The sequence below is a fragment of the Poecilia mexicana genome, unplaced genomic scaffold, assembly GCF_051168715.1.
Source record: "Poecilia mexicana isolate PSO_F unplaced genomic scaffold, ASM5116871v1 scaffold_16, whole genome shotgun sequence".
In the NCBI taxonomy this organism is placed as follows: Eukaryota; Metazoa; Chordata; class Actinopteri; order Cyprinodontiformes; family Poeciliidae; genus Poecilia; species Poecilia mexicana.
The window spans coordinates 18489919-18513794 of NW_028263385.1; the positions used below are offsets into that span (position 1 = coordinate 18489919).

The 23876-nt window shown below is 39.0% G+C and overlaps 2 protein-coding genes across 2 annotated transcripts in view; one reads left to right on the forward strand and one right to left on the reverse strand.

Moving 5' to 3' along the window:
• Positions 1 to 1326: 1326 nt before the first annotated feature.
• LOC106910073 (ferroportin) lies at positions 1327 to 9726 on the reverse strand. The gene is made up of 8 exons (XM_014976634.2): positions 9429 to 9726; positions 9270 to 9337; positions 8981 to 9140; positions 8556 to 8671; positions 8240 to 8366; positions 7847 to 8101; positions 4959 to 5639; positions 1327 to 3348 (listed from the first exon to the last, which is right to left on the reverse strand). The coding sequence occupies exons 1-8, from the start codon at positions 9529 to 9531 to the stop codon at positions 3089 to 3091; spliced, it is 1770 nt and encodes a 589-aa protein (XP_014832120.1). The 5' UTR covers positions 9532 to 9726; the 3' UTR covers positions 1327 to 3088.
• A 4392-nt stretch (positions 9727 to 14118) lies between these two features.
• fhod3b (formin homology 2 domain containing 3b) overlaps positions 14119 to 23876 on the forward strand; it is a 96566-nt gene continuing 86808 nt past the window's right edge. The window contains exons 1-2 of the mRNA XM_088013585.1: positions 14119 to 14685; positions 21303 to 21409. Coding sequence (XP_087869711.1) covers positions 14521 to 14685; positions 21303 to 21409 — 272 coding nt within the window. The 5' untranslated portion in view covers positions 14119 to 14520. The remainder of the gene's footprint in view (positions 14686 to 21302; positions 21410 to 23876) is intronic.

Genomic DNA, 23876 nt, shown 5'->3' on the forward strand with positions numbered 1-23876 from the left:
AAGTTGCTGTGGCTTTGAATTGGGTGTTTCAGGATTTGCGATGTGTACTCTTTCATCTTGATCTTCTTGTTGTTTTGCTTTGTCTTGTCATGCACCCTTGTGTTTCAGAAGGGACACTTCATTCGTCAAACAAATTCTACGCCAGTTCCAGGATCTCCAGAAGACACATGAACCCAAAACAGATCAATTGTCACAAACTTTGCCTTTTGACTGCGCTCTGTTTTTTTTTCTACCACATTTGCCCTATTGTCGTGTTTTTAGCAGCCCATCTTATTCCAGTTCTGAACCATGGCCTCAATATTTGAGGAGCTGACTCTCATACCCGCTGTTTTTACACTCAGTCATGAACCCCTGCAGTGCGCTCCGAATGTCATGGCTGTTAAGATGCCAACAGACCCACATCTTGACAAAAAAACAAACAAACAAAAAAAAACAAGAATGAGACCCTGAGTCTGATGCTACCAGCACTTGACTTGACACATGACTGATGATGTTAAAAATGCCATATGCTGTTAATTAGTAGACAAGCTTTATTTAAGAAATTTGAATCTTTCCTGTCTTTTATTTTTGTTTTGTTTTCATCAGGAACGCCCCCAGGTTTGCTCAAGGGGCGTTGATCAGAGTCAGTCAACAAAAAAAATGTTTCATACATACATTTATTTAAGTCAAAGATAATCTTCATCTTTATTATTACAAACATCAATAATCAATACAAAAAATGCACAAAATTAAACAAATATACTGAGATATGATACTTGTTTAACAGCTGATAGAACATGGTTGATAGTTCTACTGTACATTAATGGAATATGACAACATTAGGTAGCTGAGAGTAAGTTGTATGATGTGTTCTTGTTCCTAGTTGAGGTAAGGTCACAGTTTAGTTCATCTGAACTGCAAAAGAATGAAGCATAAATTAAAACAATATTGTTTTACCCTTGAATTTCTGTAAAGCTAATAATCTCACACCTAACAAGGAAAATAATTAAGGAAACCTTAAGCTAATCTATATACACAAAGCTGTCTGGTAAAACCATCTTCATTTAAGTTTGTTTTATTAATTGGTGCCTTGCAAAAAGTGATAATACATCTTTAACTATTTTAAATTTTTTAAAGTCATAGTTTCAATGTATTTTGTTGTGATTTTATGCTGTAGATCAACACAAAGTATTGGGTAATCATGTAGTGGGAAAAAAATGCTACATCATTTTTAATAAGTGAAAAAAAAACATTTGAAAAGTCTGGAATGCATTTGTATTCATCCCGTTTAACTCTGATACCTCTAAAGAAATAAATAAATCACTTCTTTAAGAAGTAATTAAATCAGAAACCTGTGTGTCATTTATTTGCAGTCGCTGGCGAGATTTGTGAGAGAACATTGCTGAACAAACAGCAAACAACAGAGCAGACAGATCAGGGATAAAGTTGCGGAGAATTTGAAAACAATTATATAACAAGATCCCAAGCTGAGCATCTCACGTGGCAGTATTCAATCTATTATCCCTAAATGGAAAAGGTGTGGAACAAAAGCAAGCCTATCAAGTAGTGGCCCACATACCTAAGCATAGAAGGTAAGCAAGAAGTCCATTAATCAGAAAAGCAGAAAAAAAGGCCCTCTGAAAAGCTGGAGGAGCTGCACAAATGCACAGTTCAGGTGGGACAATCAGTCAAGAGGGCATCTGTTAGCTTAGCACTTATTATGGCTTTTATGTAAGATTCTCCACTTCTGTCAATGTATGCTGTAAGAAAAGAAATGTGTGGCCCACAGATATAAAACTGACAGCACCCTAAACACACCACTCCCACGGTGAAACACAGAGGTGATAGTATCATGTCAGGGACAGACAAACTGAAGCTGACACTTTCCATGATAATGACTCAGCCAGAGATTTAAGCATATTCAAGTTTTAGAATGGTTCAGTCAAAGTACAGACTTAAATCTGGTGAAGAATGAGTGGCAAGACTCTGAAAAATAGCTGTTAAAGCAGCACCAATCTGGCAGAATTTCACTTTTTTTTGCAAAAATAAAAAACAAAAATAAATAAACATTTCTGTTTCTATGAAGCTTGAAGAAATGTGCCCAAAACACTTGCAGATGTAGCAGCAGCTACGTAAGGTGTGTGTAAAAATAATGTATCAGAAGGATTAATGCAACAGCACTCCATACTTTTCAAAAACATATTTAAAAAGAAAAAAGTAAGATACATTTGGTTCTTTCCATATTACAATCATACACTTATTTGTGGTCAGTTTTCAGAAAAAAAAAAAAAACATGTCTCGTTGAGTATTAATAAAATATGAAAAGAATATGAATACTATTGCAAGGCATGATGAGATTTCTTTTTGCGTTTTAATCCATCAGCTAGTTTTATATCATTATAAAAAATAAAAAAAAAAGGCAAATGTTTGCTTGATTCATCCACAGAGAAACAAACCAGGTGAAGGAAATGCTATTTTTCCATTCACTTTGTCCACTAAAAGGGGAGGCTGACTTGTATTTTTATTTTTATTTTTTTGATCAAACAATCTCACATCCAGTTCCCTTTATGTTCCTTTTTGGACATCCTGGAGTATTTCCAAGTGGACGGATCAGTAACATCGATGCCACTTGTCAAAGAACCGTTTTGTTGTCCCTCTAATTCGTTCATGTTGATCTCTTCCTCTCATCTTCTCTTCACTGAGTGAAGGCCAGAAAAAAAAAAACTCACTGTTCACCCACCCCTTCATCTATAAAGCCATGTAAGGTTGCAGACCTGCTCAAAAGTCTTATAGCTGTTGTAACTCTGCAGAGTTTGCACCAAAATCCTCTGATGCCTTAGTCATCACTGTCGTGTCCTCGTGTCCATCAGATTAGGACGTTTCTCCTAGATGCATCATCGCTTCATTTGTGGCAGCCACCTTAGGATGTGGAGAATATCGGAGAACTCGTCTCCTGTCGTTCCTTCAGCTGCACACGTGAAATCAAGTGTGGAGTGTAATGGATGGCTAAGTCACGAACAGAGTGTCGCAGTCACAGATCAGGGGGGGAGGCATTCATTTCCCAGGTGCAGAGTGGATCCAGTGCTTATGTCTAAGCCGCGTCTCCTTCTTATGTTTCGAGGCGGTGTTTTCTCTTGGCTCTATGTGCGTACAGGAAATACATACTGTGCCCGGTGGTGATGAATATTACAGATATGATAACAAGGATGCCAAAGTGCTGAGGTTGTGGAGCAGAAATCACCATGATAAAGTGGAGCAGGTCCATTAGATAATTCATGGAGCTCTGCACCCCATTTACCACCCCTCGCTCTGACTCACAGATGGTCTCCTGCAGAAGCTGGGTCACAGTCAGGTCGAAGCACCACAAGCCTGAAAAACACATATGCATTTACTCTTTAAAAGTTGATGTATGCAGTTTTTTTTTTTTATTTATTTATTTTTTTACATTGCAACCCCAAGAAAAGAAAACCAAGATGCTGCATCTATCGTATTTCCCTGTGTTCAGCTTTATGTGCCCTGCTCATTTTGGTCTCTGATCTAGCCAAACCATTTGTGCATGTTTGCTGTGTCCCCTGCATGGCTAATGAAAAATGGGATTCGTGATGGCTTGTTCAGCAATGGCTTCCTTCTTGGCACTCTTCTATTTAAGGGCATATTTGCAAAGTACACACTAACAATTGTTTTGTTGACAGATTCCCCTCACCTGCACTGCAAATCCAAAGTTACCAGGGCCTTTCTTTGTCTGTTTCTCTCAATAACGCTTACCTTCCCTGGCCTCTCATTTCAGGTGGATAAGCAGTTCTTCAAGATGCGTTTTAAATTCGGGATATTGTTTTATAACGTAGCACCGCATTGAGTTACTTCTCATCTTTGTCCCTGAGCTGTCTGCTGTATGCATTGGTCTTAATGATGCCGTTTGTTCTCTAATGTTTGCCAACAAACCTCTGAGGCCTTCACAGAACAGCTTCACTCAACTGAGACTGAATTACACTCTGGTGTACATGATGTACTAATTACGAGACTTTTGAAGGCAGCTGGTTGAAATGGATTTAATTTAGGGCTATCAGAATGAACAGCTGTGATAATGAACTTTAAACTGTTTTTGTTTTTTTTGTTGATGTTTTTTTTTTTTTTTTTACGAAACATATATTTTAAAATTATATCCTTTATCTTTGACTTCACAATTACATAGCAGTTAGTGTTGGTCATATATAAATCCCAGTAGAACGCTTGAAAGTACGGGGCTGCAAGTTGACAATATGTGAAAACATCCAAGGGTAAACAAATTTGTAGTTTTGAAATTATAGGTAGGCGTTAACTTAAGAACACCTACCTACCGTGTTTCCCCGATAGTAAGACACCCCCGATTGTAAGACGTATCGGGAGTTTCAGGGGGGTCGACTAATATAACACCGTTCATCTAGCTGCGCGCCGCCTCCTGCCCACGTCCGCACCGTCCCCCTCTCCATACGTCGCCGCGTCTGCCACCTCCCTCTGATCTTAATGAGCGCCGCCTCCTGCCCACTTCCGCGCCGCCCCCCCTCCATACGTCACCGCGCCGCCCCCCTCTCCATACGTCACCGCGCCGTCCGCTGCACTTGTCACTGCCGTTAATTTTATGGTTAAAACAAAAAATTCGACAATTTTTTCCAATATAAGACATACCCCGAAAGTAAGACATAGTGGGGCTTTTGGGGATAAAAAGAAAGTAAGACACTGTCTTACTTTCGGGGAAACACGGTCTAATGTCACAGGGCCTCGATTGAGGGAAGGCTCGCTACACTGGCATTTTATAACAGAACTTTTAGCTGTGATGTCAGATGTGGTATTTCTAGATAAGTTTCACTAATTTTCACAATTCACTTGATTTTTTCAGAGGTTTCCAGATTAGAATTCGTTGAGTCTTCGCTTGTCTAACTATGCATCATCAATCTTTTCCTGAACAATTTTCACCTTCATTTTGAAGTTGGTGTACTCACCAATGCGTGCAGTGATGACGCCCAAGAATAGCAGAATAATGGATATGTAAGAGTCTGGTGCCGTTCCAGAGGGGACGTTGTCAAAAAGGACGGTGTTGTTGGTCCAGTGTATGGAGGAGCGATCCGGAAGCAGCGGCTGATTGCTCCCTCCCGAAAGAGGATAAGTGTGTTTTTGCCTTTTGCTTGCCATTCCTCCAGGCTCTGCAGAGGAACCGGAGCTAAAGTAGGGCATCAGCAGACTGAGATCTATAGGGCTGCCAGGAGCAAACACAGAGCACACACACAGCAACAAGCAACCCAGGTGGAGGCAGCTTGAGATGATTCCTGTATTAACCAAGCCGACCGACTTCCTGAGCCTGGTGAACATCACAGTGCCCATCAACCCTGTGATAGCCGACACGCCCATCAGCAGACTTAGGAGGGAGCCGCTTATGCCCTGAGTGTAAGCATAGCCAGTGGTGATGCAGTCAAAGCCCAGGACTGTAGTGTAGAGGAAAGCCAGACCCAATCCGGCCAGGAAGACGGGTTGTCGATAATAGGCCCTCCAGCCATCCATACATGTGCTCAGCAGCCAGCGAAACCTTTGGAAACACAGCGGCAAGTTGGTGATTTCTTTAAGATGCATGTCTGTGTTGCAGTTGCTCGTTGCCAGAGGGTCAGAAAGCTCATCGTCGCCTTGCCCTAATGAGAACAAAGAGCGATGACAATCATTTAGTTTATGTGCTGTGAACTCTGAATGATGAGGTGATTTTTAGTAAGTTCTTCTACTCTAACTTCTAATGTCTCTTCATAAATATATCTTAAGCTCAGATCATCTACACCAGGGGTGTCAAACTCATTTTGGTTTAGGGGCCGCATACAGCTTAATCTGATCTGCAGGGGGCCACACAAGTAAACTCATTGCAAGATTAAATAGAACCAATAAAAGTGGACTTGTTGCTGATTTTTATATTAAACGAATTTCACTTTTACAAAATATATTATGAATAATCTCAGTTTTTAAGAAAGGTATCTGCAATTTCAACAATACTTTTACTCAGTTAAGCATTTATTTAAGTGCATTATGCATAAGAACTGATCTCAGTGATTGTACAATGTTGCAAAACATTTATTCACAGTTTTTGGAACTTAAAAACACTGTCCTGCATCACAAAATACAACAGACAAAAATTAAGAAAAGATTTAAAATCAATTTTCAACATCTGGGAAGCAATTTGAATAAATTATCTGGCTTCACACATTTGAAATCTTAACTGTCAGCTGTTTTAAACAGACATTTGATTAAGTACATTTGTTGATGCATAAAATGCATACATATAGAAAAACTTGCATACATAACATGTATGTATGTTAGCATGCACGAGAAATATGAGGTTGCCAGGGCCAAAATAAAAAGCTGGTAAAGCATAGAATCGAACTTGTTTACAGAACCTGAAGCTCAGTGCTGCCATCTGCTGTTAGTTCCGCTGCAGTGTTGCATCATGTTGTGTGCTCTGAATAAAACACAGCGCCCCTCGTGGACAGTATGGGAACTGCAGATTTTCAATTAAACGAAGTATATGTTTTTTCATGAATAATGATAATGCATTTAGTTCCGGTTCCGGCCCGCGGGCCGTACGTTTGACACCCCTGATACACAAATTTAAACTGTTAATTTCATGGTGGCCATAAACTTTGGTGTTTTTTCTTTAAAATTATAATTATTTCTTCTAACAAAACCCATTACAAAAAAATGGACAATAAAATGATAATCAACCCAAAGCTTTAACCAACACCACTCTTTTAGTCACATAAAAATTCCCATGCAAATATCTTACATATCTGTTGACTCGTCATATTGTTAAGGCAAAAAATGTCATAGTTGGTTAAAGTAGGACTGCCCTGATACAATCCCATGTATATAATGCATTTTGATATGATATGTGATGTCATATGTCACAAACCAAATAAAGAATGAGGCATTTCAAAACCCAACTAAATGTTTCAGATCATGAAACTCATTTTAACATCAAAGCAAACCTGAATAAATACAACCAGCTCTTTTCAACGGTTTCATGTATAGGGACTATCCATGCAAAGCTGACCCTTTGTGAAAATATAATTTCAAGACTTTGAAAGTCCAATGAACAACATTCACAGCGCTGCAGATCTCACATGCCACTTGTTGTGTTTACGATTCAACAAATTAGAAAGAGGTTGAGAAAAACAGCATCCATTTGCATTTGAAGTGCAAATGGTTAAAAAGAACAAAAGGTCTCTACATCGTTCCCCCACCCCCTGAAAAAAAAACAACAAAAAAACAATCTTGATCATTTAAATAGTTTTAAATAATGTTGCCCAATTATGCACAGACTTTATAGAAGTTGTTCCCACCAGGCAGGGCACAACCTGTTATTAGGTTTAGGGTACAATTACTTTTAAGGTCCACAATGATTTGAACAGTTTATCCCCCTTAATAAATATGAAAATTTGATTGATGATATAAAACTTTTAAGTGTGACACAAAGTAAAAAAGATGAACAGGGTAAATACTTTTTTAAGACACCGTTTCTTCAGAAATAAACTACAAAGCAATTACTGCTTTGTAGTATGTAGTATTTGTAGTATCTCTGTATGCTTTAGGCAATTTTAGAACATTGTAGCAGTTTTGTTTTTTTCATTCTCCGTAAAAACTGAAGCAGAAAATAAAGCTGCGTTCCACAAAAGCTCCTGTTGGGACAAAACATGAGTCCCTGTGAAGACAAAAAAATGTTATCTGAAATGTCATTGATGAATGAGTAAAGTTGGACCATTCCACGCATGATGCACTCATTGTATTTTCTTCTGTTACTTATATTTTAAGATGTAGCATTACATTAGAAAGTCAGTCATGAAAAAAACTCCCGTACCTTGCAACCCTCTCCTCTCTGACCTCTCCAGGTACTCCTGATCGCCCTCAACCGTCGGGGGTTTGACTGAAAGCGCTGGAACGATTCGATAAACTCTTGACAAGAAGAAGAACTCCACAATGAGAGAAAAGAGGTTCCACGCCAGGATGAAGCCGCAGCCAACCACGTTGGAGGCCAGGGTCATGACCTGTCCCACTGCCAGTGGGGCCAGGATGTTGGTCACCTGATCTATCCTCCTCATGGTGGCATTCATTCCTATTGTTGGGATCAAACACACCGAGATGAAAGCTTACCCACACACAGACTTTCAGGGGAAAAAAAAGAAAAGAAAAACAGGAGCTTGTTAACCTGCGACCATGAGTACAAACAAAGATGCAGAGTAAACTTTCTCACCAGCCAGGTGGCCTCGGTTGTAGCCTGTAATAACCACTATCCAGTCCCTCTGGATGGCAATGGTCAGCGCTGTGCTTGCGAGGTTTGCCACATCTGCCAGGATGATCACCACCGTATAACAAACTACCTTGTGTGAGTTTTGCGATGCAACATGTTACTATGATGGCACAGAGTAGCCACAAGCTCAGAAGCAGAGGAAACAGGGATACAGAAAAAAGGGAAGAAAAACAACAGTGCTAACTTATTTGTGTACATTTACCGTACATTAGCTACATGTTAATTCCTAATTATTAGCCAGTATTTAAAGCCTACTTACAGTAAACCATCCATCCCAGATCAGCTCAATCTGTTCCTTATATGAGAATACCAGCATGAGCACAATGCTACATACAGTCACTGAGGTGTTCTGAATGAAAAGAGATGCATGTGCAACTAAAACAGAAGATGGAGAAAAAGACGTTCAGACTTCCACACATGACCGTATAAAAGTAAATCTAAGTGACGCAACATATTCATGCAGACTCTCTACTCATGGAGTCCTGCTGGGAAAGTACAACAATCAAATAAAAAAAAAAAAGATATATTTTAGCTATCACGTTCATGACATTCACGACCTTGGTGGAACAGACAACCAGCAGATTTCCTTGTCAAAAATCGGATTCTTCTGATCTCTATCAATGCCTTTCCATCTCTGCTACCTGACGGCATTTCAAAAGGAGTGGGGGAAATAATCGTGCATACCTTTATTCCTAGGATTGCGATCAACCCAGTCTCCAATTAAAGCCCCAAGCAACAGCACTGACCCAGCCAGCACCAATCCAAACACTGCTGTCAACAGCAGGTTGCGGCCGTACAACTCAATGAGGAACACAGAGATTGCAAAGTGCCACATGCGGTCACCCTGTTAAATCCAAAACACAATGTCATTAATAAATGTGTGTATGACTACACACATTTTACATCAAAAAGGACAGCTTTGCTGTTTGCTCTATCGTTGGCCATGTTTCGTCTCTTCAGAAATGTCTCTTACCCACATAGATAACGCTCCACTCACATAGATGAGAAACTTGGGGCCTTTGAGGTAGATAAGAGCTGAACCTCAAAAGGAAACATGAAAATATAAAAGTAGGTCAGTGTGAATTTGCTGCATGCACAAAACACAAGCCTGAACGCAGAAGGGGGACCTTACCCGGTATTTTCCTTGCTCTTCGAGTTCTTGAACCCCTGATGTTGTCAGATTCTAATTCAACCACAACCCCACCACACTGGGACGTATCAGCTCGCTGAGACATTGCCTAGATAAGGAACGAAGGAATGTAAAAAAAAAAACAACAAACAAAACCCTAATCTAATAATGTTAGAAAAATAATAATGTCTGGTTTGCCACATTATTAGGTGTTATTAGGTGTGTGACAGGCAGATAGCCCACTGCTGGTCAACTGTTTGGACATTAATACTCCCAGGTCTATTATGGAGAAAAGACTGTAAATTTCATCTGCACTACTTTACCCAAAGTCAGCAAGGTCCATTGCAACAAACATTTTTATGACCTTTTGAACTGTTTCTTTTGAGTAGGAAGTTGATTAATCTGTACATAAATGTAAAGTGCATGTCATGTGTCACTGATGCTGAGATTTGTGTGTGTTGTGGATTACTGCTTCAGCCAACTAAAAATGCCCCAGGAAGGAGAGCAGCACATGTTGTAAATGCAGTCATGGTGGAAATGATTTCTTCTTCCAAAAAGCAATAAAAATCCTAAAATCTTTCAAATACTCTTCTAATGCCGACCGCGGTGTCAAGCAGATATACCACTGTAACTGTAATTGTATACAAAGTCGTGCAAGATGTGTTAAAAACTGGAATGAATTAAATATGTAACTCTGAACTTCCATTGTATATCTGAGAATGAATGCTATGATGAATGCTCCTACCGCTCCCAAAACAACACAATAAGCAAATACCCACCAGAGAGGTCCTAATGTTTTCTTAACAGCGATTTGGAGAAACGTATCGAGAGACTTAGCCTGCCAGGAGTTTCTCACTGTGTAACCAGTAGCTCTCTTTTTGTGTTATCTGGTTTATAAAGGTAAATTCTTCCTTCGCTACAAAACTGCATATTGCTGCATTCACTTCAGCATTCACTCAGTTTTGCTGCCTCATATCTGTTGTTTTGGTTCAAGAAATGTGAGTTATAGTGTATCCACGGTTTGAGTCCATACATACAAAACAAATGCACATAAATGTAAGACTTTGATCATTGTCTACTCAAGCAAATAATAAAAAGCATCTCACAGACCAGTGAAAAGTTGCAAAAATACCAAATGGTCTGGTTAGGGAAAAGGCTTGACTGTGAGTTTTCTTCAAATCATGCAATACTTTGTTTTACACTTTACCTATTTTGAGGAGCTGTTAGCTTAACTCTTCCATGAGGACTGATTTTTCAGTTTTCTTACTGATCGCTCTGACAGCTGTCCACAGCAGGTTACATTCTGACTACTTATAACCACCACACACAACCACGCTTCTTCAAAAATACAGACCTAACACTTCAAATCACATCTAATTTTCAGGAAAAGCACACAGAGTGTAGGCTGCATTGTTACCTTTGCTTTGATGTTACACTTGGTTCTGGTTATCACTTTTCGATGGTGTTTCTTGTGCCATGTGTCCTACATTAGGATGCTTGTCTTTTCCCGAGAGTTGGAATTCAAGCTGTAGTAGTTTGAAAGGCTTAATAACACCGCAGTGTTCAAGTGCACCATTGTATGAAAGTGCCAGAAAAGCAGAACAGGCAGAAGGACAACAAAGGCAGCCAGCATATTCCACAGCACGTGACGCTCTGGGGACAATATCGCCGTCCGTCCACAACACGCACAAAAAGGACAACTACGTACCTGCGTGTGATTCAGAATGCACACATGCTCTGGGAAGAACATGCATGCACCCTCAGTGACATGCATTCCCACTGCTCATATACCCACATGAACTGTTGACATGCAACACAAAAGTTACATTAAGGGTTCATCAGGCAACATTGCATCACTCTTAGGTCCACAGGTGGGAAACTAACAAGCAGTTACAGTCATAAAGCAGCCAAAGCTTTAGGTGATTGAAAGGGATCGAGAAGATGACGTGTGAAGGTAATACATGATATGATTAGGTCAAATAAAAGACAGAGACATGCTTTTATGACTGAAAACAATAATCAATTGTGTTCAGTAAATCTTTTCAGTAAAATTTAAAGGATGTAGAAAGAGCATGTTAGTACAATCTTGTGATTTAAATTGTAATAATCATTATCATTATTTGGCTTTTCCATGCTATGTAAACCAAAAAAAAAAAAAAAATGCTAACCAAAGCAACTTTTAAGACAGACCCAGAGTATTTGGTATCCAATGCATTCATAAATTGTTCTGTAGACTCAATGATTTACTTTCTCAGTCTAAAAATGTGTTGATTTTTTTTTTTTTTTTTTTTTTGAAATCATGTGTTTATATAACACCCATAACACCCAAAAGAACTTAGTGAAATTCTGACTATATTATAAAAAATACTTACTTTGAAATGGCACATTGTGACACATTTTGGATAACATGTCACCTAAATGAAATAAACAATTGAACAAAATTGCTCACGTTTAAACAACTTAGAATACCTACAAACTTAAATACATCTCAATATAAAGAAATCACTAGACATGATTATATTCAACAAGCATTTTGTTTTCTTTATGATGTGATCTGGTTTGTTAGTTTGTGACGTAACCTACCATACTTAAACCTACTTAAGCGTAAACAATTAATATTATGACCTGTGTAGACATGTGAAACTTAGAGTAGAACACATCAACAGTTTTCTGAACCAAATCTTCAGCTCATTCTGAATGTTTATGTCAAATTTGTCATCAAAATAAGTCAAGTAAAAGTGTGTTGTAGAGGGATCATTTTAATTTAATTTTAGTTCTGTCTTAAATTATTATTTTTTTATGTAATGAACATCTAAATGTTGTTGTTTTTATTTGGTGTTGTGAGTACAGGCAGCTACTGAATAAGACATAAACAATAAGTGCTTTAAGCATTTTGTTGCACTGATGTGTTACTGTTATCTTAGAAAGCATCTCTGTAAGCCAATGTGAGGAACAGCATGATGTTCTGGTGATAACAAATCCAACAACAGCATGGGATAAAGACTGAAACTGTGATAATGTGTCAATATTTTATTTCTCACAATATCCTGTTTACCTCACTGTTACCTGCACACAACCACAAAGAGATTAGATTTACAAATTGCGTTGTATTTCATGCAAACCCCATCAGCTCTTAACAGTGTGATGAAAACCCACAGTGACACCTGCTGGACAGATGGAATATGACCTCACATTTGAGCTCCAGGGTTGAATTCCTTTTGCTTCAGTATTTAACACGTCACTTTAAATAAATTAGATTAATTGTTTATGATCCATGTCAAACTAATATAAAAAAATACACACAATCATATCAGTATTTGTTTTTTCTTTGAAAGAACTTTGGATCATGTCAGGCAACAATAAATATGTTTCATTTCCTGGCTCTCTTCACCCAACAAGTGATTACCATCCATTGATATTGCTCCATGTAATCAATAATAGCAAACAGACACTATAAAAAGCTTTTAAAAAATAATAAAAAATGAGGCATGCATTGTCTCTTCTAATCTCAGAAGCACAGTTACGGCATTCTTTCAAAAGTACTGTATGAATAAAAGACTTTTGCAAAACTTATAAACAAGAACAGAGGTGCCGTCTTGAACACAACTGCATCAAATTTCAGCATTCAGTCATTCAAGTCTTATGATTCCTGGAAAAGAATATTTGAGTTACCTGTGTTGGAGAATGGTAATACAGTACTTCCCGTCTGGACATGGATATCCGTGAACAAGATGATTTAAATCATCACTCTGAAAAGTACAAGTAAACCACAAATGAAAGCCAAAATATTACTGTTATTTGTTGTCTTTCAGGTTTATTCCACCATATAGCATCACATTCCTTGGGTGTTTTGATGTTTGTGTTCTGACCAACAGAACAAATGGTATATTCTGTACATCTTGGCACATATTCAATATATGATCATTATTGTTTCTAAGGTGTTGCCATATTAGTTTCCTTACTCTCTATACATGAAAAACAGAAAGAGACTTACTCACAAGGTTCGGCATCTGCGATTACAATAAAGGTGGTTGTGCAAAGCATTGACCTTTGAATTCTCTGGAAATTAACAAACATATACATGTCACACTTTTAAATTTATTGTTTGCAAAAGACTTTCAAAAGTATTTATCATCAGTATGATCAGTTACTGCTGACAGTCCTAAAACTACTGCTGATGATGAGGTGACAGATCATTTGCTGTTGTTGCTCCGAAGTTATGGAACAAGTTACCCTTCAGTGTCAGACAGGCCTCCTCTCTTTCTGTTTTTAAATCTCTTTTAAAATCACACTTTTAATCCTCGGCTTCCAACACACTGTGATCTTGTCTTGTATGGCACCTCAAAATACAAGGTCTGGTCATTCTTTAGTGTCATTTCCTGTAAAGCACTTTAAATTACCTCTTGCATTATGAATGGTGCTGTGCAAGCAGACTTGGCTTGCATTCCCTTTAAATAGAATTTAGAAATTGGTGGATGTAAGTGTTTGAAATGTCTAATTATGTATGTAATAAATATCTATATAAAACAAAATATGCGATATATTTATTGACATTTTATATTTAGAGTGTTTTGCTACGGAACATTCTTATTCAAATCAACTGCAACGTCGATATTTCTTTTTTTGCACTTTTTATTTTAGCCACTAGAGGTCACGGTTGCGCCTGTAACATGAGCTGTTAAGGGTCCGCCGGCTGAGGTCCGACTGCTGAATCCCTCTAGCAGAGTTTATGCATCGCTCTCGCAGACCAGACACCAAGTGCAGCAGTCCCGTCCGAACACCGCAATGTCCTTGAAAACTGTCGCTCCGTCCGCCTCGGCAGCGCTCTGACCAGTCCGGTCTCCCAGTGACTTATCCCGGGAACAAATATTGCGGCAGCCCCATCTGCGCAGTGTGAAACTCATGGGGAAGCTCCAAGGATAACAGGGTGCGGGAGATCGCCACTGCAGAGAACCTGCCGGTAGTTCGCAGCCCCCGCAGCAGCAGCAGCAGCGGGAGGAGGAGAAGGAGAAAGAGGAGGGTTGCGCTGGTGTCAGAGGTTTCAGCGTCGCATCCACTATTCTGATCACTTCATATCACCTTGAATGGATACATCATGGCTACGCTTACATGCAGGGTGCAGTTCTTAGATGACACCGACCCTTTCAACAGCACCAATTTCCCAGAGCCTACCAGACCGCCTCTGTACACCTTTAGGGAAGATATTCCTCTGATCAATCAGATAGCTGGAGTCCACAGGCTGCTGAAAGCACCACACAAGGTATGTTTGCAAACATTTATTGCTTCTGTTGTTATTATTCAATGAGCTGAGCTACACTTTAACACTCTTACTTAAACTAACAATTGCCCTAAGGGTGTTGATGGGGTTACTAGGTTACCAACCCAAGCTGGATCATTGAGCAAGTGACCTGGTGCAGAAATGCTAATGGATCCAAACAGTGGTTACCTTAGTTACCCTCAGTGATGCAGGAATGAAAACCCCTTACTCTTTCTGAAGGGTTGTTGGTAATGAATTAATTTTGAACATGTAAAACAACAAAGTTTATGTCATATGTATTTTTTCTAGACTTAGTGACATTTTGTGTTGAATACAAAAAAATGCATACCTGTAAGGAAAGGGACTCGTTCAGTACCTTGCTCAAATATTCACCCTCTGACAGAACCGACAGGAAATAGTGCACCATGGTGAAGTAGAAAATAAATGCTTTTCAACTTTCCTCACAAATCAAAAGTGTGAATTGGATTTGTATTTGAACAGCTTCTCTATCCCTGAAGCACCCCTAAGACATGATGCTTTCACTGCTGTGAATCAGCAAAGGGATGATGTATTCAGGGTGACATGTGCCATGTTGATTTTCCTCCAGACTTCACTTTTTGCATGTAGGCCAAAAAAGTTGAACTTTAATCCTCATCTGACCAGAATATGTTCTTCCTTATGTTTGGTGTGTTTCCTAAATTCTTTGTGGCAAACTGCTGACAAGACTATTGATTGGTTTCCTTTGGCGCTCCTCAATGAAGGCCAAATTCATGGGGTGCCTGACCAATAGTTGATCTGTCAACGAAGTGTTCGACCAGAGCTGTGGATCTCTTCAGCTCTTCCCAAGTTACCATGTACCTCTTGACTTCTTCTTTGATTGGTGTTCCTTTTGGCCAGGATGGAGGTTTAGACTTAGGCGAGTTACCAAGTTTCCTCCACAACTTTCTCCTTGACCTGTCAAGGAGAACATCAAAGTACCACTGGTCCTTTTGGTACTTTAATGTTCTCTAACAAAACCCTGAGACTTTCTGTTATTGAACTTACACTCATGGGGGACTCGTTTACCAGTGTTACTTACATGAATTCGTAGAACTGAAATGCAAACTTTTTAGAAACTTTACCAACATGTTACATGACAAAATGTAAAAAAAAAAAACAAGAACAAACTTCACAGCTCCTGTGATTTCCTTGTCAGATTGATGAACAATCTGCTTTCAGCATATCTTCAGGATCAAGGTGATGCTTGCCAGATTATTTATCTTGCAACAGCTTGGTTTTTCCTCTGTTGATAATATTATAGCCATTTTTAAATAGCTTGAAGTCACCTAAATGTTTTTGTTTTGAATGGTGCAGTTGTTTTGATCAGAAAAAACCAACAAGAATAGCTCCATTTATTTCTATTTGTTTTTCTTCCAATATCTTTTGAAGGCTTCCTAACGTCGAAATCTTTAGAAATGTTTGTTTTGGCCTTCCAGTTTGACCATGCGGACTCAAATACACTGGAAAAAATATCACCTTCTCACCTTTCAAAGTCAAGTGAAACATAGTTGCCTAACCCATCATACTTTAATGCGCTTTTATCTTTGTTTAATAGGGATGTCACATACCTCAAAATGTATTTTGGGTCTTTCATTGTCCTGTCAGATCTGTGTTATTGCAGATTGTTTACACAGAGTTGGGGACATGGAAGCTTTTGGGTGGTTGTAGATTACCACAGGCTTGCTTCACATTCAGACGTCAGCTCGCTTCCATTGACAGGATGTGACAGAGAAACTTTGAAGTGTTTCAGATGGAAGGTAGCAGTGAAAAAAACAAGCAAAAAAACAAAACAAAACACTGATGTACTAAAAAATGAGCCCAGTCTTTGTTTTCAGTCCATTGGCATTTCTGCTTGGGTGTAATTTTGTTCACTTTATCTCAGCAACAACGATGGTGTCACAGTATGCAGCAAGTTGTTCTGCGATTTACATTCTTTAAATAATTTGTTTTAAGAGTGACCCTGTAAATGGCTCAGGCAACAAGCCTTGAGCCCCGGAGCTCAGAGGTCAATCTGATATAAATAGTGTGCTGTTCACACATGGTGTCCAGGGATCCAGGCAGCTTGCATGTGCTTTTTCTGAGCTGTGGTCGTCAGTTCCTAAAGCTGAAGTCTGGAGATCTGCGCATGGGTGTAGTTGACCCTGCATTAAATTGGACTGTGCTACTGATAGAGTAGCACCTGGGAAGAAGAAAGGTTTAAAGTCAACGTGTAGGGTGTAGAGTGTGTGGTCTTGCCGTGGCATTTTTTTCTACAAATAAAAACAGGGCAACAGTAGCCTAGGAGGTAGGAGTTCATCTTTGTAACCCTTGGGCAAAACACCTCACCCACCTTCCCTGCTGGTGCTGGTCAGAGGGCCTGGTGGCGCCCATTGAATAGCAGCCTTGCTTCTGTCAGACTGCCGTAGGGTAGCTATGACTACAAGGTAGCTTTCCACCATCAGTGTGTGAAAGAATGGGGGAATGACCAAAGTAGCTTTACAAATGTAGGTCATAAAGACACAGTATGTTCTCCAGAAAGTGTGTAAAGTGTGTGTCCTGAGCTATAATTTATCCTTTTTTTTGGCATTTACAGCAAAGTCCAACCTTTTGAACTCTTCCATATTTTGTCATGGCATAACAAAATGCATGTCATGACACATGCATAAGTCTCATTATGCATGTGCCCCATTTTTATGCGACACATAAAAAAAATGACACTTTATGTTCTGCATAAAGTCTTATTTTTTGAGACTTACATAGTGATGATATACATAGTGCTCATTACTAAGAAGTAGAAGACAATGTGGTACATGGTTTTCACAATCTTGTTCAAATTAAACCTAAAAAATGTGGCTTCCATGTTTTTTTATTAAATTTTACTGTCACACTCCTTAGTAAAAATCAGAATAACCAGCCTCCTTAAGAAGTTAACACCTCTGCGTAGCTTAATTTTAGCATAAAAACTGTTGTTCTGTGAAGGCCTCAGGAAGTTGTGAACAAACAGCATCTAGGATAACTTTGGAGGAGATGCAATGATCCACAACTCAGGTGCAAGAATTGTTTCACACCTATCGGCGTCACAGGGAAGGAATGCGCTTAATGTTTGCTAGCACGCATCTGTAAATCAAAGCTCCGCCATACCGCTTCTGGTCGGCTGCTGTATGATTCCAATTCTGGACTGTGACTTTACCAATTTAAACTTCAGAGACAATTGTTTTTCTGCATTTTTTTCTGGCCCCATAATGAGAAGCTGTGTTAAATGAGACGTTATGTAAAACACTTTAAAATACAGGTTCCTTCTTTGAATTGCTGTTCTCATTGTCATGCGGCGCTGAGGTTTTTCTCCTCCATGCATTTTGAGGAGCTGTCGCAGCAGAAGGCCCCTTTCAAAAGAATGCATTGTCCAACACTGTGCCTGACAGAAACTTCAGATTACTGTTGTGGTTTCTCATTCGTCCATCAGGTGTGCTTTGGTGTCACGTGGCTTCACAAGAAGACCCCAAGGTGGCTTCATCAAAAGCTTTATGAAGGAGATTTCTGGATTTCATCTGGTGTGACGTAGAGTTTATTGCACTTTGCAAACACAGATGTGCGAGGTAGCCACTACAGAGGCAGTACATGGAATAAATATGCAGGAGTGTGCATGCAGTGTGTTTAGTCGACGCTGTTTGCTTCTAGATTTCTCTCCTTGCTTGAATAAAAGAAGCTGGAGTGTGATAGAAGCTTTAAATTGGAAATTGCATGGTGTTTATTTTTAGTCATTTTTCCCTGCACTGCCTCCCTGGTCAGTGGACCACAGCATGGCTGTTGAAGGGAGAGGCCAGACCTCAGTGCGAGCAGAGCGCTTGCGGTTGCTTCTCTGGACTTGGCCATCGCAGTGCTACTGTGGGTTCAAGTCCTGGGCAGGAGACAGCCAAACAAGTCCCTGCTTCTGATAAGTTGTGACCTGCATTCCTTCCGATTCTTGGATTAGGGACAATTAAGCGCACCGCCCTGGCCTTGCATTACTTGTGTACCAATAGCTGTGATGTGTAATCCAGGTTGATTCTGTAATGAGGAATATAAGGGAGTTAAGAGTGGAAGTGAAAGTGTGGATACATAGAGAAACAGAAAGCTCTGAGTTTGCCTCTTTGCTTTTTGTCGGTCTGCTAGTCATTTATTGGTTCCACAGTTGGCTAATTATTGGTTACAGCTGCAGGACTGATTCTGTGCTTTGTCTATTTAAGGTAATGCAGAGTGAAAAAACAGGCAGCAAAGATTTTGCTCTTGTTTTCTGTTCGGTTCATTGAGTTCTTGGAGTGTAATGTACAGGTAAAGGGGATAAAGACCTGGATTCAATAAAATACAACAATGTTTCTTTGGTAGTTCAGTATGGGGTAATGGGAATTAGTTTCTTATTTTTCGCATTGCATTTTATATTAATGCCACTGTAGAAAACCAAAGTCATAAATTTAGCAGGTTTATTTTGAATGCTTTATGCTTGGATTCTCTCTAATGTCCTATAATCTTACATCCTTTGCTCTGCTGGGCTTTTTTTTTTCCTCTTTTCTTTCTGTCTCCCTGTGTCTTTCTATCTCTTACAAATTTCTTTAAAGTTATTTTTTTCTGTTGCATCATCTTTGGGAAAAGTTGGCATTCGTACTTTTTGCTGCTCATTCATTTCTTAAATAAAAATAAAGAGCAGATAAATTATTGTTTTGAATCCTGCTCAGCCTTTGCAAAAGCCAAAAATCATAGATAGTAAAGTATTTAGCTATGAATTGATTATTACATATGCTACAAACACAAAACCTGTTTTAAGCCAAACATGCCCTTTATCCGATAGTTTTCTTCCAATCATTAGTGACCTTACTAGGGTTACTAAGTTACACCTCTGAGAGACATACAACCGTAGAAAAGCTTTAACACCAATTCCAACTATGCTACCTGTTTTTGTAGTTTTGCAAATATGAATGGTTTATGTTCATTATTGTCACTATACAAAATATTTTCATACATTTTCCTGGCTTATTTCTTGTCTGGTCCTTTGAACAGAGGACAGTTCCAGTTAAAGGTCCATTGTCTTTTAGAAGACTAAATATTTACATCTGTCATGTCTCTCAAACCATCAACTCTCCATTAGATAACATCCATGATGACTTGGTGATCCCAAGAACACAATATTCTTTTTATTTTTTTTATTGCTGGCTTTTGTTACCTTCCTGACTGTGTGCAATAGCTCAATAAATTTTATACAACCCTGTTTTTTTGTTTTTCTTCAAAAACTTTTTATTATCTCTCTGACTTCACATACAGGTGGGTGTAGGCAAGCAGTTATTTTTTAATCACTTCACATGAACATACATTTGACTTACTTACTTTTATGGCACGGTTTCTTGTCCTTCCTAAAGAGTGGCTTCGATAGATGAATGCATTAGCGTAAATAAATACGCTGAATGGATATTAAATGATTACTAAATGAAAGCTCCTATTCTCTATGTAATAAGATAATTTAATTTAAATTAAAAAAAAAAAATCGGCAACTGCAATAAAATATCTTTTTTTCGTTTTAAGGGTATTTTCACATCGTTATCTGCTGAACCAGTGAGTAGAGGGGGACTGCAGCTCTGAATCAGAAAAAAATGGCAGAAGGAGGGTTGGGGGGGATGGAGAGCTATCCCATCTGACCACATGTTTTGTCTCAGTTCCAAAATTTGACACAGTCTCAGAGTGCAGTAATGCAAACAGAGTGGCTGAACACTTCAAAGCCATAAAGTCTCTTCCTCTGTTTCTCCATCATGTTTAATGAAGTTACTGTCATATACAGAATGAAGGAAGGAAGTGGCAGTGCATCAGTCTGGGAGTAAATGGACTGCTGTGAGAAATCCTACATGTTACGTATTTACTGCACATGTTGCTCGTTACAAATAAAGATGTTGGGAGATTTGCCTTCCAAATCTCTCCTCCTTTGTGTTTCATTACGGAGCAGAGCGAACAGATCTGCCCGTACCACATGTTGTTTTAGACACCCAGAGTGTTAGTGGAGTGGAGTGGTGCCAAGTCTCTGCTCCTGAAATCAAATGTTTGGACTCTTTTAATGGTATTTGTTTTCCTGCGTCCTTGCTTCACTGCCGGAGCCGGGGTCCTGCGGAGCCGACAGACCTCCAATATAAATAGGTTAATATCTTCAATTTTAGAGGTCAAGCAGACAAGTGAACAGACTCTCTCATTCTTCATCTCCTTGACCCGAGTCGGGTGATGACAACCTTTAAGGACCAGACGAATTATGCCCTCACTGTGAAATCATCGCGCTCGATGATAGTTTATCGGACATGGCGGGGGATGGAGCAGAGAGATAAGAGACAGCAGACAGAAAAGCAGCTCTGACTCTTCATAGCTTTACTGTGTTTATCGCCGAAGAGCTGATAAAAGAACTGTCTTGTCTTGTCTTATTGTAAGTACAGTGTTAATGTAATACACTCTTTCAGTTTAGCTTTCTTTGGATTTTGGTGTCATGTTTTACCTAATGAGAATGGATCAAAACTGCATTGGTTAAATCTAACCTCTTTATGTATGTGTGTGTGCGTGTGTGTGTGTGTGTGTGTGTGTGGTTGCATGCTTAGCCGGATGACTGCGCCCTCCAGCTGTCCCATAATGGAAGCTATTTGGATTTGGAGTCTACCCTGGCAGAGCAGAAGGATGAACTGGAGGGATTTCAGGAGGATGGAGGGTAAGATAACAATCGCATCCTTCTCTGTCTGTTGCTTAACTTTTTCCTTTGCTATCGCCAAAACATGGAAACACCAAAGAGAATAAAAAAAGAAGAAGAAGAAGAAGAAAGAGTCTGTAAACAGCACACAGAATGAGAAACACTCATTCCATTACTGGCCTGAAGTTATACACTAAAATAAACTTGAACACTGCAGTAAAAAAAAAAAAAAGTTGGTCGTATACTCCTTCCACTTCAAAAGCTCTGTGTCGGACAGATGCCAGACAAAGCTGAAAATACAAGAGTTTCTGGCCCTACCGAGCAGGTGGATACAGTAATATACATTACACGCCAGATTCTGATTTTCCCGGAATCAATTGTTCATGCTTTAAATTAGCTGTCAACCCAGAGAAATACATATATATAAAAAATGACTCAAAAGTAACTTACTTACAAGTGCTGATTACAGAAGTCTGGCTTTAAAAACAACCCAAATATCTCCCAGCTTTTACAGTCAAACATAATCACTACAATATGATTACTGTTTAAGAGAGAGAGAGAGAGAGAGAGACTGCAATTCAGGTCTGATAAGAAGGAACTGCTCTAGTTGGTTATAAGGATATACGTTAATGTCTTTCTTGCTGTATTTCTGTGGCTAATCTGATCCAATTACAGTGATTGGAATGATAATAAAAGCTAACTGGATGAATTACTCAAAAATTCATTTTCCAGGCATTAGCTGAATGAGTTCTGCTTCCCACTCATGCAAGGGGATTAGATTTGTCTTTTTTTTTTTTTTTTTTAAAGTCAAGGTCTAAACGTCTTTAATGACTCCACCCTTTTACAAGTAAAAGCCTGCTTAAATTCAGAATGCCTTCTTGACTCTGAAAATCAACGAGGCACTATTTTAACCCCCAGAAGCTGTTTTGAATTATATTTAGGAACAGTGCTTCTTGCTAAAAAAGTTCGGTGTAATTAGATCTGATAGCAAGTTGAATTTAAATCTCCCACTTCACACCGTCATCTCTTCAACCCTGAGGAGAAGAGCAGTAGTTGCCTAAAATCAGTGGTGACCTCAAAATTGTCGTGGATGCTTATTTATGTTCTAGTGTCCAGATTTGTTTGACTAAAAAGTGAAAAAAGCAAACTTCCTCAAAGTGGGGCTCAAAACATGAGTATATTGAGAAAGAGTGGTTTCATATATAGTTCTCACAGACAAGAAGAATGCAGGACATCTGTTATTATGGTGTGAAATTAAATCACAGCTTTCTTTTCAGTTCAGTATAGTTTAACTGCAATGTTATGGCTCTGTGTGTCCCAAAACCAGTATGAACACAGGTATGTTCTTGTTTTCGGAGTTCAAATGGCATGCTTTCATAGATATGGGAAAGCGTATAAAGTCTGAAGTCATTTTACTAATGTTGAGATACATATGCAGATGCATATCTGCCTTGTATGTTTATGGTGGAAGAAGACTGGACGCCAAAGGTATATTGTGCTCCAGATTGTCTTTTCGTGAATTTCTTATCGTAGTCTGCATGGTCTGATAATCAACGTGGCGACGCTGCAACCGATTAGCTAGATATTTTGCAACATTAATGTCACAACTCTCATATGCATGCTTTACAAGAGCTTTTACAAATCTGCTTCACAAATGTTATATAAATGACAAAAAAAAAACATCATTCAGTCACATTCAACACTATAAAGATACTCAGTTTATGATGATTGAGAGTTACTTACCTTGGGAGAGCATTGCATATGATTGAAACTGAAAATGAAACTGATAGCAAGGCCAACTGTCAGAATAAGTCATCATCTGATCACTACTTCAAGAGGACATTGAAATTTCAATCCCAGATGGCCTGCTGATCTTCAAATCTTCAAACAAACAAGATGGTAACATCTTGACAAAATTAACGTAACACTGATGCCGTTGAGTGGTTTGAATTCGAAAAGGCAGCGCATCGAAAGCAATGCAGACTTAAAAGATGTGACAGTATTTGTTTCCTAAAATTCCCAGCACACATGTCAGGTTAGGAAACCGTGTGACAGCAGCTCTTGCATCTTTTTGCTACATACCAAAGGTCTAACTTTTTCCACGTCTTTTATAGCGCTTGGCGTCCTTTATCGTGTGGCAGCAGTGACGTATTCTAAACCACGTAGCTTGTTGGTTTGTCTTATGAGTAATTATTCTGATCTCTTTTACATTGACATTTTTTTCATTAGATCACTGAGGTACACGCAGTTCTACACTTCAGCTGTAGCAAGCTCCTAATATTTTCCTTTGCTGAAACCCCTACACTTTGCATTAACATGACTCCTGGGGACAGACGACGAAACTGAGATTCTAAATTGTGTTAGTTTAATTTCAGTTTCATGCACTTTGTTTGGCCTTTCACTTTATTGACTCCATATGTTTTACGTGAACGGTAGAGCATGCTAGGTATATGCTCTGCCCACTTTAGATGTTCACAAACCAAAGGCT